Source organism: Schistocerca nitens, chromosome 8 (assembly GCF_023898315.1).
Source record: "Schistocerca nitens isolate TAMUIC-IGC-003100 chromosome 8, iqSchNite1.1, whole genome shotgun sequence".
Taxonomy (NCBI): domain Eukaryota; kingdom Metazoa; phylum Arthropoda; class Insecta; order Orthoptera; family Acrididae; genus Schistocerca; species Schistocerca nitens.
Window position 1 is genome coordinate 238,107,133 of NC_064621.1, and position 14,519 is coordinate 238,121,651.

Here is a 14,519-nt window from a genome sequence, read left to right on the forward strand (position 1 = left end):
CCAAGAAGTGCTGAAAAACATCTGGGGCACTAATGATTCCAAATGGAAGCTGGTTATACTGGTACAAGTGAAGGGAGTATTAAGCACTAGCAGGTCACAGGAATCTGGATGTACAGCAGGTGTCAAAATGCCTCCAATACATCAATCTTTGTGTTACAGTCCCCATTCAGGAGCCTAGAAAACAGTTCCACTGGTCACAGAATTGGGAAAAAACTACATCAACTGGTCTTTCACAGCCTTAAAATAATTGCAGTCAGAGAGAGCCATCTAGTTTTTTGACAGTAATGAGGGGAGAAGCCTTATGACTGGAAGAAACAGTGGTGGTCACATTGAGGGTGACCAAGCTGTTCAGTTTCACCTTCACCGCATCTGGGAGCAGATGAGGAATTGAAGCATGAAGCATGATGCCAAACCTAGCTTCAAGTGAAGGTGTGCCTTGACATATGCTGCCCAACTCAAACCTGGATTGAACAATTCCAAAAAGAAGGTCATCAAATTTTCAATGCCTTGAAATCGAATACCCATGCAGACCGAACACCCATCTCAGAAATTGAAAACACAAATTGCTTTAAGGCATCTAACCCAAAAAAGTTTTCTGCTGTGCTGGATGAAACCAATTGAAAATGAAAGTATACAGGACATGTTTTTATATAAGACCTTCATCAGAAAAACCCCTGTACCAGAATTTCATGATTGCCATGGGCTGTGACCTTCCTCTGAAACAGGTACATTGCCTCTGATGAAAAAATCAGAACCACAGATTTTAGGATGGGCTATGATAGAACTTTTGCTGTGGTTTAAGCAACACTGTTGTATTCACACTTTTAAAGTGCTCAGAAAAGCATTAAAATAATGTTTTAAGGAGTTTAAATTTCAGAACCTCCACCCCCGTCCCCCAGACAAGGAGGAGATTAGTGTTTAATGTCCTGTAGACTTTGAAGTCATTAGAGATAGAACACAAGGTCGCATTAGGGAAGGATGGGGAACAAAATTGTCCATGTCCTTCAGAGGAAGCATCCTGACATTAACCTGAAGCAATATACGGAAATCGTGGCAAACCTAAATCAAGATGGTCAGATGCGGGTTTGAACCATCATCTTTCTTTTTTTTTACAAATCAAGTACTGGGTAGAACTGTTGATCAGAGTATAAGAGGTATCCATCTGGGAAGGTACTGCGTGACTCATGTGCAGCATGAGTAGGGGCCTGATGGTTTTCCCTGAAGCCGGATGAAGCACAATGTCAATGGTGTGAATGGTATCAGCTGCAAAAGATGATGCTGTGTGCATGGCATTGATGTCACTGCACTGCTGCTTGGGCTTTATGTGGCACATGGACAAAATGCATCTGCAGATGCCATGGGCAAAACAGATAGCCAATTTGTGTGAACAGTGCAAGTGCAAATGTTGAGAGAACCACTGAGGGCATGAGGGAAGACAACACTCCTGATGTGCTTGCCAGACAGGGAATGAGATGCAACCTCTGAAAAGGAACTATGACTGGAAACACTTGATGTGTTGCTGTCCAACTTAGAAAGACTACAGGGAACAAGCTGTTTACTCAGAGTGCCAGGGCATGCACTGATTTCCCTGATGCATGCTTGTGGTGTGTGGTCTGCCAGCTCGACCGTCCATGCTGACATGGCAAAACAAGACTCCCTTACAGTATGAGTCCCCCATGAGGTCAAACGCCATAATGATTTTAGGAATTGCATCCAGAGAAGGATCTGTGTAACACATAGCTTGTGTGCACTTTTACCTATCTGGTGCAAATTGATCAAGCAAATCCCTAGTCACAGAATCAGTACATGATTATCAACAAGCATCTGCCAAGTAGGTGAAAGCATGATGATTTCTAAGGCCATGAAATGCAGTAACCCAATCTTTTTATGATTCCAACAACTTCTGTCATCATTATAATTCTAACCTAACATACAACAGCCAAGACTGGCTTCTGCAGTTGTCTGACAACATACTACAAATATCTGGAAATGATTAAGTATTGAGATTCACTGTAGGAGACAACATGTAAAGGAAAGCTGACACTTGTTGAGTGGACATGACAGAAAAAAGGATCATTTCCAATCAGTATCAGTTACCTGGTACGCCACAAAATGATGGTTGAGGCACTGGAAATACATGTCCAACTGGTCAATACCATCCACAAAGGGAAGAAACAGAGACAGCCAAAGGTGAGTCACATCTGACAGACAAGGCTAACAGCTGTTGTTGTAGTAAAACCAAATGCTGACACTGTTGCTCTATTAATTGCCTATCCAACTGATGCTGTTCATGTTGTCATGAACGAGAAGTACAGAGAAATCTGAGTCTGAGGCAGTAGCTGTCATCACAAGGCAGCTCACATAAAAAGTGGATCACACAGAGCACGAAGAAGAACTGCTATTCTCAAGAGGGTGCATACTTATCAGGCAGGTCAGCCACAGGATCCCAATAGATGACACAGCAATCACTTCAAGTACATGGCTTCCTTCCAGTATTTGTCTGCCGCTCACAGTTTACAGTGCCATCGGCAACATGGGCAGCAAGTATGGATTAATTTCAGAGAGTTGTGATAATTCCATCTCTGTCACATCACTGTTGTTGGTTGGTAGGTTTAATGTGGACAGAGGTGTGGATGGAGCCATCAGATAAGAGGAGGTCAGTGCCCAGGAAGTTGGCATGCTGGTTTGAAGAGGACCAGGTGAAGCAGATAGGAGAGAAGGTGTTGAAGTTGTGATGGAATGATGAAAGAGTGTCTTGGCCCTGAGTCCAGATCATGAAGATATTGTCAGTGAATCTGAACCAGACCAGGAGTTTGGAGTTTCAGGAGTCTAGGAAGGTTTCCTGTACACGGCCCATAAACAGGCTGGCATAGGAGGCTGGCATGGGGTTGCCCATGGCTGTGCTGCTGATTTGTTTGTACCCCCTCCTTCAAAGGAAAAGTAGTTGTATGTTAGAATAAAGTTGGTAAGATGTACGAGAATGAGGTAGAGGGTTTGGAGTCTGAAGGTCATTGGGAGAGGTAGTGTTCAATAGCAGCAAGACTGTGGGCATGCAGAATGTTGGTCTATGGGGAAGGGGCAACAACAGTGACAAACAGGGATCCAGGAGGTAAAGGGCTGGGGTAGTGGAGAGTTGGTGAAAGAAATTGTTGGTGTCTTCGATGTGGGAGGCTAGATTTTGGGCAGTTGGTTGGGGCTGTTGGGCAATGAGGGCTGAAATTCTTTCAGTGGTAACACAACAACCAGCTACAATGGGGTGTCCAGAATTGTTGGGTTTGTGGATGTTGGATAAGATGTAGAAAGTGGATGCGTGGGTGTCAAGGGGATGGGGAGGGAAACAGAGTCAGTGGTGAGGTCCTGGGGAGGTTCTAAGGCTTTAAGCAGTGATTGGAGGTTATGTTGGTCTTCTGGGATGGTATCACTCTCAGAAAAGTTAGAATGGAGGGAAGGATCCAGATGGATTGGGTATTAAAGCAGTCTTTGAAATCAGGCATGTTACATTCAACTGCATGTTGTACCATAGGATAATCTACTTTGTTCTGCTGCAATTACTGCAAATGAGGAGTTACTTGAATGGTAAGTAGCAGCTACAAAGTCTGAAAAGCTGAAATAAGCCTGGAGAGCTTTGTGCTGGCCCCATGACACTCCATGAAACACACAAATGATGCCATTGGTAGTGGCTGACATGGTGACATTCAGCATCACATTGTTATCAGAGTAATAACAAGGTGTTGGTAAAAGTAATTATATTCAAAATAGGAACATACATTTTTTAATTTTCTGGCAGACACTCAGGTTTTTGCTTTGCAATATAAAATCTCTATTTGCTCCATTGGTGTCACACTACGTTCTTTTTTTAATGTTCGCTTTTAAAATAACATTATGTAAAGACCCTAATTTGTGCCAAAGTCAATTTGGTAGTGGCTGACATGATGACAGTCAGCATCACATTGTTATCAAAGTAATGACAAGGTGTTGGTAAAAGTAATTTCACATTATTGTCAGCAAGGAAGGATGATTCCCTACAGAAACTGATAATAGCAGAACTCAGTTTCTTCTCTTGGATATTCATCTTGGGGTATTCATAAACTACTTCAGCTGTATTCAGTCCTTTATTACTGGATCACTACAAGTTATGTGGCACTAAAAGCCACATCTTCATGTGAACATCTGTGTAACAACCCTGAGACATATACTGGAGTAATAACTCTGAGATATATACTAGAACAGTAAATTATTTTAAGATTTAAAAAAAATTAAAAACTATTAAAAAAGTTACATGAAACATCAAAATTTCGGTACTAACTGAAACATTGGAGTGGAAAAGCTCAGAACTTTATACCCAACATTCATTGTCTGTCAGAACAAAACACTGCTAAACAACAGTATGTTATAGAATAAAACAGCCAGATTGTAATATAGTGGGTGGGTCCTAAACAAATCATAAAAGGAAAATAAATGAAAAACTATTAAGAGCCAATTTGTCTGCAGTCATTTTGTTCTACTTGATAGTAGGTATTTTGGTACTGCACCTCCATGCATGGTTCAAATAGGTTTGTTCTAAATGTTGAAGATACATTCTTTTAGACTAATACTTTTGAGAATGTTTCATTTTCATTATTCCAGTTCCAGCTAAACGTGTTAGCATGCTGCTTCTGAGATACGGGGAGGTGTGCCGGCCCTGGATCGAATATGGCCAGTGGATTAATGATGAGGGCCACTGTGCCTCTCAATGTGGATGTGGTTTTTAGCATGTTTTCCACATCTGACTAGGTGAATACTGGGCTGGTGCCGACACTCCTCCTCAGTTACATGATCTGCAAACAATTTGAAAATGCTTGCATACTTTTACATGGTAAACACTACATGCAGACTTTCGGGGTACTCAAATGCCATCCTGGCAAGAGAGAAAGTGTGGGGTTTGAAGGAATGGCAACAGGAAGGGCTTCCGGACACCCTGTATCATTAACAGTTCTATATGCTATAATAACCATGTTGATTCTGTGTAGGTGTGAGATAAAGGCAAAACAAGAAGATTTAACTCCAGAAAAAATTATGATAACACATTCTTTGCTAAATCACCAAAGCAATTAATTTGATTCTGCAGTTGTGTTAAAGGGGTGATTTAATAAATAACCTATGTGTCAGATTGATTGAATAAATAAAGCCACTTTCTTGGCATGATTCATGTAAAAGACTTAATCTTTGATATTCTGAACAAATATATTAAAAACATAAAAGGGATAACATAAAAAAAAAACAATTTGTATCAAGCAAGAGTGTAGTATTTTTGTGAAGTACGACAACTCTTTTGCGTCACATACTTAATGGAATACAACTGTTTACCATAGTTCAGAATGCATACTTGTAGTGGAGATATAATCTTGATACTTTTTTGACAAGTTTTAGATGCAGATATTAATGAACAAAAGTAATGAGGCTACTCCCATTGACGGAAATAAATCTTAAGACTACATTGTCAGACTGGGTCAAAATGACCCACATCATACTGTTTTCTTCAACTTCGTACCCAATTTTTTTACTTCATTTATGAAATCAAATGACTTTTCCTAATTTTTTCTCTTCTTTACAATGATGTATTAGGATTTATGAAAATTTATATTTTCTTGGACTTTTCATTCAATACGTCTAGAATGACAGAAGGGATCAATTTGACACTAATGTAATTTCTCTTCTGAATAGGTGTAGACAGTCCATCAATGAAGCAGCAACAATCAGCAATCATGCAAAGTTGTTTCTCCTCATTATGTCTTGTCAAATGTACATTGCATTCTGCCACAGTTTATATCATGTTATTCACGTAATAGTCTTTGTCCATGAAAGATATTTTTGAACTTGTTTTTTCAGTGTGGACTTTCTGATGAAGAAATGTTATGTCTTGTAGAAAATTCTGATGTTGAATCAGAAACTGACTACACTGATGAAGATGAGGATTTTGTATCAAAGAAAAGTTAATATGAAGATGAAGACATTGTGAATGAAGAAAGTCTAGTGGAGGTATATTCATATGCTGATCTATGTCAATCCTCACCTCATCCATTATAGCATTTGAACTTCTGTACAAAGTTGGTTACTAGTGGTGGAACCAAGTGGGAGAAAGTGATTTTTCATCTTCTGGAAGAAGGTTAGTTTTAAACATTCTAAAGGAGAGAGCACTTGCATTTCCCAACAAGTAGACAACTCTGTCATCAGTGCTTTCTGAATTATTTTTGATGAAGAGGTGCTACACTCATGGAGAAATATACAGAATCAAATCCTCACAAAGTATTGAAAAACAATGATTTTACCACGTTACTGTAGGAAGTGAAAATGTTGATAGCCAGCACATATGCCCAGGTGTCAGTGGTACAAAGGCCATGTCTGTGGAGGCTGAACACCTGCCACCCAACAAATTTGCTCTTGTATCTGAAAATAAGGAAAAGTTCATGGAAAAGAGTATTTGTTCTTACCACATCAGAAAAAATATAACAATAGGTGAGCAACTACAGGGTGGTGCATGATAAGTCACCTGATTGAATTTTGATCCTACAAGTATACTATTGGGGTAATAGCTTTCAAATTGTGCACTCAACTTTGTGCAGTTCATGGAAATTTCACCAGGTGTCATTGCAAGTGCATTGCTTCTGTTGTGAGTCCGCCATTTCAGTTTGCCGCAATGTCGGATAAAGTGCGGTTGACCGTCACACAAAAGACAAAGATTGTGTTACTGTTCATGACGACGAACAGCGTTATGTTGACACAGAGAAAGTTTCGTGCTCATTTCAGCACAGGGTGGGCTCCCAGCCCACAGAAAATATGCAGATTACATCAAAAATTTGAAGGCACTGGATCTGTTTTGGAGTGTCAGTGGCCACATGCATGTACCATATGTTCGCCACAAAACATTGAAGCTGATCAAGTGGTTTTGACTCATAGTCCGAGTAAATCAACAAGAAGAGCCAGTGCCGAGTTGGTAATTTCAAGCCAATCCATACAAAGAATTATTCAATCTGACCTTTGCTTGTATCCATACAAGATGACTGTGGCACAGAAGCTTACTGTGAGAGATAAGGAGTGGAGGCTACAGTTTGCAAGGTGGGCAATCAAGCAAGACCAAGAGGCAGTGCTACACAACACATGGTTTTCTGATGAAGCTTATTTTTATGTGAATCATATTGTGAACAAACAGAACATTTGATTCTGGGCACGTGAAGCTCCGCAAATAATCCACATGAAAGACACCTACAGGGAGAAAGTGTGCATGTGGGTCATGATGTCAAGCCATGGAATCATTGGTCCGTTCTTCTTCAATGCTACAGTAACTGGTGAACACTATTTATACATGCTGCAAAACCAGTTCTTTCCTCAACTCATGGCCTCGTGTCTTCTATTGCAGATAAAATGGTTCAGGCTGGATGGAGAACACCCCCATACTGCCAATGTTGTGCTTGATTTACTACACCAAAGACTTGGCCTTAGGGTATCGTCAAACAGATTTCCAGAACATTACACAAGAGGAGGAATGTAGCCCCCCTACAGCCCAGACATAAATGCATGTGACTTCTTCCTTCAGGGGTTCCTTAAAGAGAAGATATACCACAGAAAACCTGAAAATGCAGTGCAACTTAAGGCCATCATTGTGGAGTTATGCTGCGCCATTCCAGAAGATTTGTGATGGAGAGTCATCACAAATGCATTTATGCGACGTGAAGAAGTTGTAAAACAAAACGACAGTCATATTGAACATGTGATCCATTAGGTTGTATTTCCAAGCTGTATTCTTTACTTCTACATCAATAAATTACAAATCTTGTCAACAACAAACGTGGTTATTCATGAAACAAATCAGGTGACTTATCGTGTGCCACCCAGTAATAACAAGGAAAACAAGATGCAAGTTCACTGAATTCATGCCCAAGAAACCTGACAAATATGGTCTTAGATTCTAGAATGCTGCTGATATAGTGACAAAGTATATGTGTAATGGTTTCCTATACCTCAGAAAATAAGAACTCTATAGAGAGGTGAAACCACTTCGACAGCATGTCGATGTGCATCTCAAACAGCCAAATCTACATCCAGGAAGAAATGGGATGACAGACTACTCCTTCATGTCTCTCCAACTTCCTAAGAAACTCAAAGAAAATAAAACTTCATTACTTGTTACTTGAACAAAATACATTGTGAAATCCTTGATGAGAAATAGAAACCAGTTGATGAAATACTACATCCCCCCCCCCAATCCTGCACCAGACTGATGGTGGCAGGTTGCACCCAAGAAAAGAAGAATTAAATACCATTCTTCTGACACACTGCATGCTGAAACAGCAATAAGCAAATAATGAAAGAAGAAACCTGAAACCATTTCATTCTAAAATCTAACGAAGGTGACGTGGATGTGGTTGATCAAATGACCTGTAAATATATCCCAAAGGTTGCATGTAGGAGATGGCCGAAGAATGCCCTCTGTGACATCTTGGACAAGGTGGCAATAATCAAGTCTGCTATCTACAAAGTAGTAAAGAGCAAGAAAACGGAATGGAAGAAGATCATACTTAAGGTGGTGAGTGAACTCAGGAGAACAGAAGAGCAGGTTGAAGAACAGGGAAAATGAAGATTATAGGGGACCACAGTCATCTAGAAAGTGGAAAAAGTGCCAAAACAGCCTCTGCAAAGGCAATAAGACCAGTGAAAGTGTGTAAAGTGTCACAAAGCCATAGGCAGAAAATGTGCACATAAAACAGAAATTACCTGTGCTAAGTGCATGTAGTAGATTCCAATGACTTAAGTAAAAAGTGCGACAAAGCTATTTGTAGAACACATACCAGTATAATATAGACCATATGCACTAAATGTATCAAAAAATTCTACAAATAGCCAATCTAAGAAAGTCTAATTTTTAGGAAACTTTTTAGCATGACCAAGGACAAGTCGATAAAATAATTTTTTGTTGCAGCAAGTAATAGTAGCTATCATGTTGAATCATTGTTATTATAACTTGATAAAAGGTGTGGATTAATATGCACTAAAAATAAAGTACTTCCTTGACTCAAATATTAAATATTTTATGTGGGGTCAAAATGACCCCTTTCTGTTGTTTTAAGACCATCAGAAATTCTGTTGTTTTTGTATTACAGGTGAGAGATGTCAGCTTTATTTGCATTCTTTAACCAATATCTTATCAAGAAAGTAGACCAAATCATGCTTTACAGTCTATCTTATTCCGTGCATGTTTGAAATTTGTGTCCTAGTTGGAACTGTAAATTTCATAAACTCTGAAATGCTTGTATTATACTGTACTGTACTGTATGAAATGAAATGGTTAGGACCCAACAGTCCTCAGTGCTTGAAACATATTTCACGCTTATACTGAGCAGAGAGCTAGATTATACAGAACCTCATGTATAGCTTTATTACCAGCAAGAGCTATGCCTCATGATAACAGTTTTAATAATTCAACACAACAAGATTCAAAATGCAACTGTTAACTTATGTGTCCTTTAAATTCTTTCAACAGGGTTATGACACTATGGTTGGTGATCGTGGCACACAACTGTCTGGAGGTCAAAAGCAACGAATTGCAATTGCCCGAGCGCTTGTAAGAAATCCACATGTATTACTTCTTGATGAGGCAACATCAGCTCTCGACCTAGCAAGTGAAGCAAAAGTTCAGGCAGCATTGGACCATGCCAGCCATGGACGCACTACAGTGGTTGTGGCTCACAGGCTCTCTACCGTGCGTGCAGCTGACAGAATAATCTGCCTAGATGCTGGCAGAGTTGTTGAGCAGGGCACACATGTTGAGCTTATGGAAATGCGTGGCCGATACTTTGAACTTGTGCATGCATCAGACAAGTCTTCTCACACAGGTATACTTTTAGGAGTAACTGTTGCTGAAAATTCATTCATCATTGCATTTTGTAGGTCCCATCAAAAAGGCAACTTTTAGGGATGTGGAACAAATAACTTGTCAACAAAGAGAACCATCTGTTGGAACCTGCATTAATAACTGATCATTGTTAAATTGCAAAACCTCTTTGGCTTGTAGGCTAAATAGGGCACAGCAGAAGTATCGAAAAGCTGTTTTTCTGAATAAAATGCTGCTTCTTCACATACATTAAAAAATTGTTTTTTGTCTCATACTGATAACTTAACATCTAGTTGGCCACAATGGCATGCACAATAGAAAACAATTATCTACTTTTGTAACAACAGAATCCTGTTTACAAAGCACATCACTACTCATCACATAGCTTTTGAGAATTTTCAATCCTAGAATGCAGGTTATCATGCTATACATGGAAACATGGACAGATTTGTAATATCTGGCTTGATGTCTGATGTAAGCTTGTAAACTTTTCCACCATGAAATAGAATTCTCTTCTTAACCCTAGATAAGGAGGCATAAAGTCACTTATTCATTCATTCATTCATTTATTGTGTCTCACAGATCCCATCAAGAAGGAGAACTTACAGATATGTGAAACAAATCAGTTTAAGTGTTAACACCAGAGAAGGAACTCTTAGAAACTTAACCTGTATATTATATTTCCAGCAGACTGTCCCTCTACTGTTAATAACAATAATAATAGTGGCTTATGTGTCTCTAACCTTCCCCAGTAATCCTAATGGGGAAAGGGAACATACAGTTTAATGTAGAATATGAACCTTGTATAGTTCCAAGTGAATCTTCATATCACTGAGAGCTAGATTAAAAGTAGACTGAAAAAAAAAAATCCAGCTGGTATTATATTCTGTTTCCAGGCCTGTGAGACCCTCAATAAGTAATGCAACACAGTTTTTTTCTCAGTCAGTTTCATTTGAAGAAATGCGAAATTTGTTGTGGGCCATTGTGGAATATTCTCACTTCAGCCCCTATAGTTTCATGAATTTCCAGTACTTGGCAGCACTATATCTACATGCAGCCTCCAATATGGTGTCTGTAATGGAGATGCATTGCAAGGCAACACTATATGCAGTCTCCAAAATGGTTTTGTAATGGAGGTGCGTTGCAAGCAGAGAGCTGTCATTGTCTTTCTTTTGGCAGAAAATCAAAGCAATGCAGATATTCATAGGCACTTGCAGAATGTCTACGGAGACCTGGCAGTGAACAGAAGCATGGTGAGTTATTGGGTGAGACATCTATCATACCAAAACGAGATCCCACAAACCTGTCCAGTCTCCTGCAGCATGCCAGTCGGTCACAAATAACTGTGACTCCTGCAATGTTGGAAAGTGCGGACACTCTCATTCAAGGTGATTGACAGATAAAAATCAAATGCCTTGCTGCACAACTGGATGTCTTTGTTGGTAGTGCACCTGAGAAGAGCTCACAGAATTTCATTAGACTTTTAGTCCTCATCCTCCCTAAAGCCCATTTCTTGCACCTTCCGACATCCATCTGTTCGGCCCAATGAAGGATGCACTTCATGGGATGATGAGAAGGTTACTGATGCAGCAAGACATTGGCTCCAATGTTAACCAGTCGAGTGATACCACTTGGGCATACAGGCACTCCCAGTAAGGGAGACAATGTTGAAAAATAGGTTCTTGTAGCCAAAAGAGTGGGGAATAATATGATGTATTGGAGTCCTGAATAAAACCAGCATGAACCTACTTTCAGAAAAAAAGCATTGCATTACTTGTAGAATGGTTGTATTAGCAGAAAAGCCATAACATAGAAAAAAAGCTACTACTTCATCATTTATATTTAATAGCTGCTGCTTATCTCACATTGATAAGAGAGAGATTTATAAGTGCAAAGCAGGCAGACATGAACAGTTTGGTTAATGTAAGCATATATTGGCACCTCCTCAGTTTATTATCCATCTGGATGCTTAAGACCTTCACACATGAGGTTTCATCTAGTGTGTGCCCATTTTGGTGCTCAAAAATTATTTGATATTTGTTTGGAACTGCATAACATGAGTCTTTGTATGATTACAATTTAAGCAGCTGCTTTTAACTACTTGTAACCCATTCCATTGCAATATTCTCCAGGCTGTCCCTGGCATGGAGTGTTGGAGGTGTTTATCAGTATACTTGTGTCATTAGCAAATGTTACAGTTTTTGAAGGGTCCTTCAGTGTCTCTGGTAAATCATTTATATAGGCAACAATAGAAGTAGGCCAAGCATCGAAATGTAGAACAACTTATTTAATGGTACCTCACTCTGTGTTTATGTCATTCCTTTGACAGGGTGTATACGACCCGGGACAACTGGGAGATCTGGGAAAAACCCGGGAATTTTTTCATCCGGGAGAAAACCAGGAAAAACCCAGGAATTATTTAGAATTCTGGGAATTTTTCATTGTTTTAGTTTTCAGTTAAATTTTTATGACTTTGACTGGTAAGAACCAATACTCTAACAAAGGATACTACTGTGTCCTGCTTCTGCAGAATAATACTGCAGCAACAAAACGTGAACAAAAGAAAAAAAAACGAAAAGAAAACTTAAGTCACAAAGGAAATATGCCATGTACAACAATAAAACACAGTGCCCATACAAGCGTTTGGCAACAGCGAAGTGTGTAAAAGGCTTTGGGAAGACTATGCAATGCTTCCTAACAAGAAATTGCCTCCTATGAGCGTGACATGACAGCTGTTTACATTAGATTCGTTTGAGCAGTTGTGGGCGGGCTTTTGTGCATGCACAATTCAGTGGCATATGAGTAGTACTTTCTCCCGCTTCTGGCTACAGACGTGTGGCTGAGTGCCACTAATATTGCCCCAGTTCATAAACATCAGAGATCCAGGGCTGATCCACAGAGCAGTCTGAGTTGTAGTGGGGAGTCTCCACATGACCCGTGCTTATGTTTAGTGATTTTGCTGTTTCCTCTTCGTTTATTGCTCTCACATTAAATGAAAACAAAACGGATTTCTGTGGCCAGGAGGTATCAAATGAATTAAAATACCTTCGCATAATTACGGAAGTCTAAAATATGTTATTAGTTTCAGGTTTTATTTCCGCCTTTCTGACAGCCAAGCATTAATCGCCTTGCAGAACAATGAAGTTATTTTTGTCGGTTTGCTAAAGAGATTTGGCTTATATTAATCTTTTGCGCCGAGGCAGTCAATTTATTTAAAATGAGGTGTTTAATGTCACACAGTTGGCTAGTTTCAACTGTTCGCTGCATTTCAAGTGCACATTTTCCATCTTCTAGCTCGATGGCATTATGCCATAATAAACAACCAAACATGAGATAATACAGTAGCCTGCTGGTAGTCCAAGAAAATTTACATCCAAATCTGGACATATGAATGTGCACTTTAAGCCGAATCATGCATTTTAGTATGGTTCATGAAATTCCGATACTCTTGAAGTATTCTCTGATGCCTTGTTTCTTTTATGACATAATGCAAGATATTTTAATGTTTTACACCTACGAACATGAGGGCTTCCTGCGTCATCGTAGCTGTGCAAGCGCAGTGACGCCTGTTATCTGGTGCTCTCTGGCAACAGATGAAGTGAACCACTTTCTAACAGGTCATGTGAAAATATTGTGAATGGTGGTTTGAAAAGTGTTACTTTCAAAGTAAATTTCCTTTTATGCAAGATGAACTATGTGCAAGAATGTATGATGAATTTCTTAAATCACAGAGCGTTTGACTCTCATTTAAAAATCAACTCTTTAAGGACGACCACCTAGAAGAATTTCAAGCCCAGATCAGACATTTACATCATTATTGAAAATTTTACTGGCACATTTGTGTGATGTAACTTAAAGCGCAAAAAAAAAAAAAAAAAAAAAAAAAAAAAAAAAAAAAAAAAAAAAAAAAAAAAAAAAACATTATATGTAGAACCTTAGCTTCTCCTGAAACTTATTCATCTTCAGGACCAATATGTGAAAGCTTCGTTTTTCTTATAGCAACACTATGTATATTAATTTAAACCATTAACTTTTCTTGATTGTGTGTTTGCGCTACTTAAGAGTGATATTGCTGTTGGCTGACTATATCACGTGTTCTATGCTGTCATCAGCTGGCGAAATCACATGACATGAGCTAGGAGTGGCTTAGAAACCTGCATCACAATCTCAATTTCTATGCTTTGGAAAGTAACATGTGGTGTTTCTTGGAATTCGAATTTATACCTTTGTAACACAAAAATATGCAGCATACATGTTGCTGCACATCAAAGATCTTTCCAAAACATGTTTTTTCCCCCCCTGAGTTTCGTTGTCTTAAAGTGCTGGGAAATTCTACGTCGGTGTATAAAACCATAAACATTCAAAGAATTGATGTTTTACAGTGCCGAGGAAAAGCATACTGTCACTTAACATGGAAAAAGTGTATTTTCACCTGGGAGAAAGTGTATTTTCAACCGGGATATCCGGGAAAAATCCGGGAATTTTTTTTTCCTTGTCCATGTATACACCCTGTTTGATATCATCCATTAATATGAGTGTCCATTTTCTGTGTTGGAGATATATTTCTACCTGTCTAAGGAGAATGCTTTTCATATTGCAATGTTTTAGTTTCCATAGTAGAATTTTATAATCTACATAATCAACGAGAAGC

The 14,519-nt window shown here is 39.1% G+C and overlaps 1 protein-coding gene across 4 annotated transcripts in view; it reads left to right on the forward strand.

Annotated features, from left to right (window-relative positions):
- LOC126199000 (multidrug resistance protein homolog 49-like) overlaps positions 1–14,519 on the forward strand; it is a 368,814-nt gene that overhangs the window by 242,205 nt on the left and 112,090 nt on the right. For all 4 annotated transcript variants that reach the window (XM_049935679.1, XM_049935676.1, XM_049935680.1 and 1 more), the window contains exon 13: positions 9,518–9,869. In XM_049935679.1, coding sequence (XP_049791636.1) covers positions 9,518–9,869 — 352 coding nt within the window. The remainder of the gene's footprint in view (positions 1–9,517; positions 9,870–14,519) is intronic.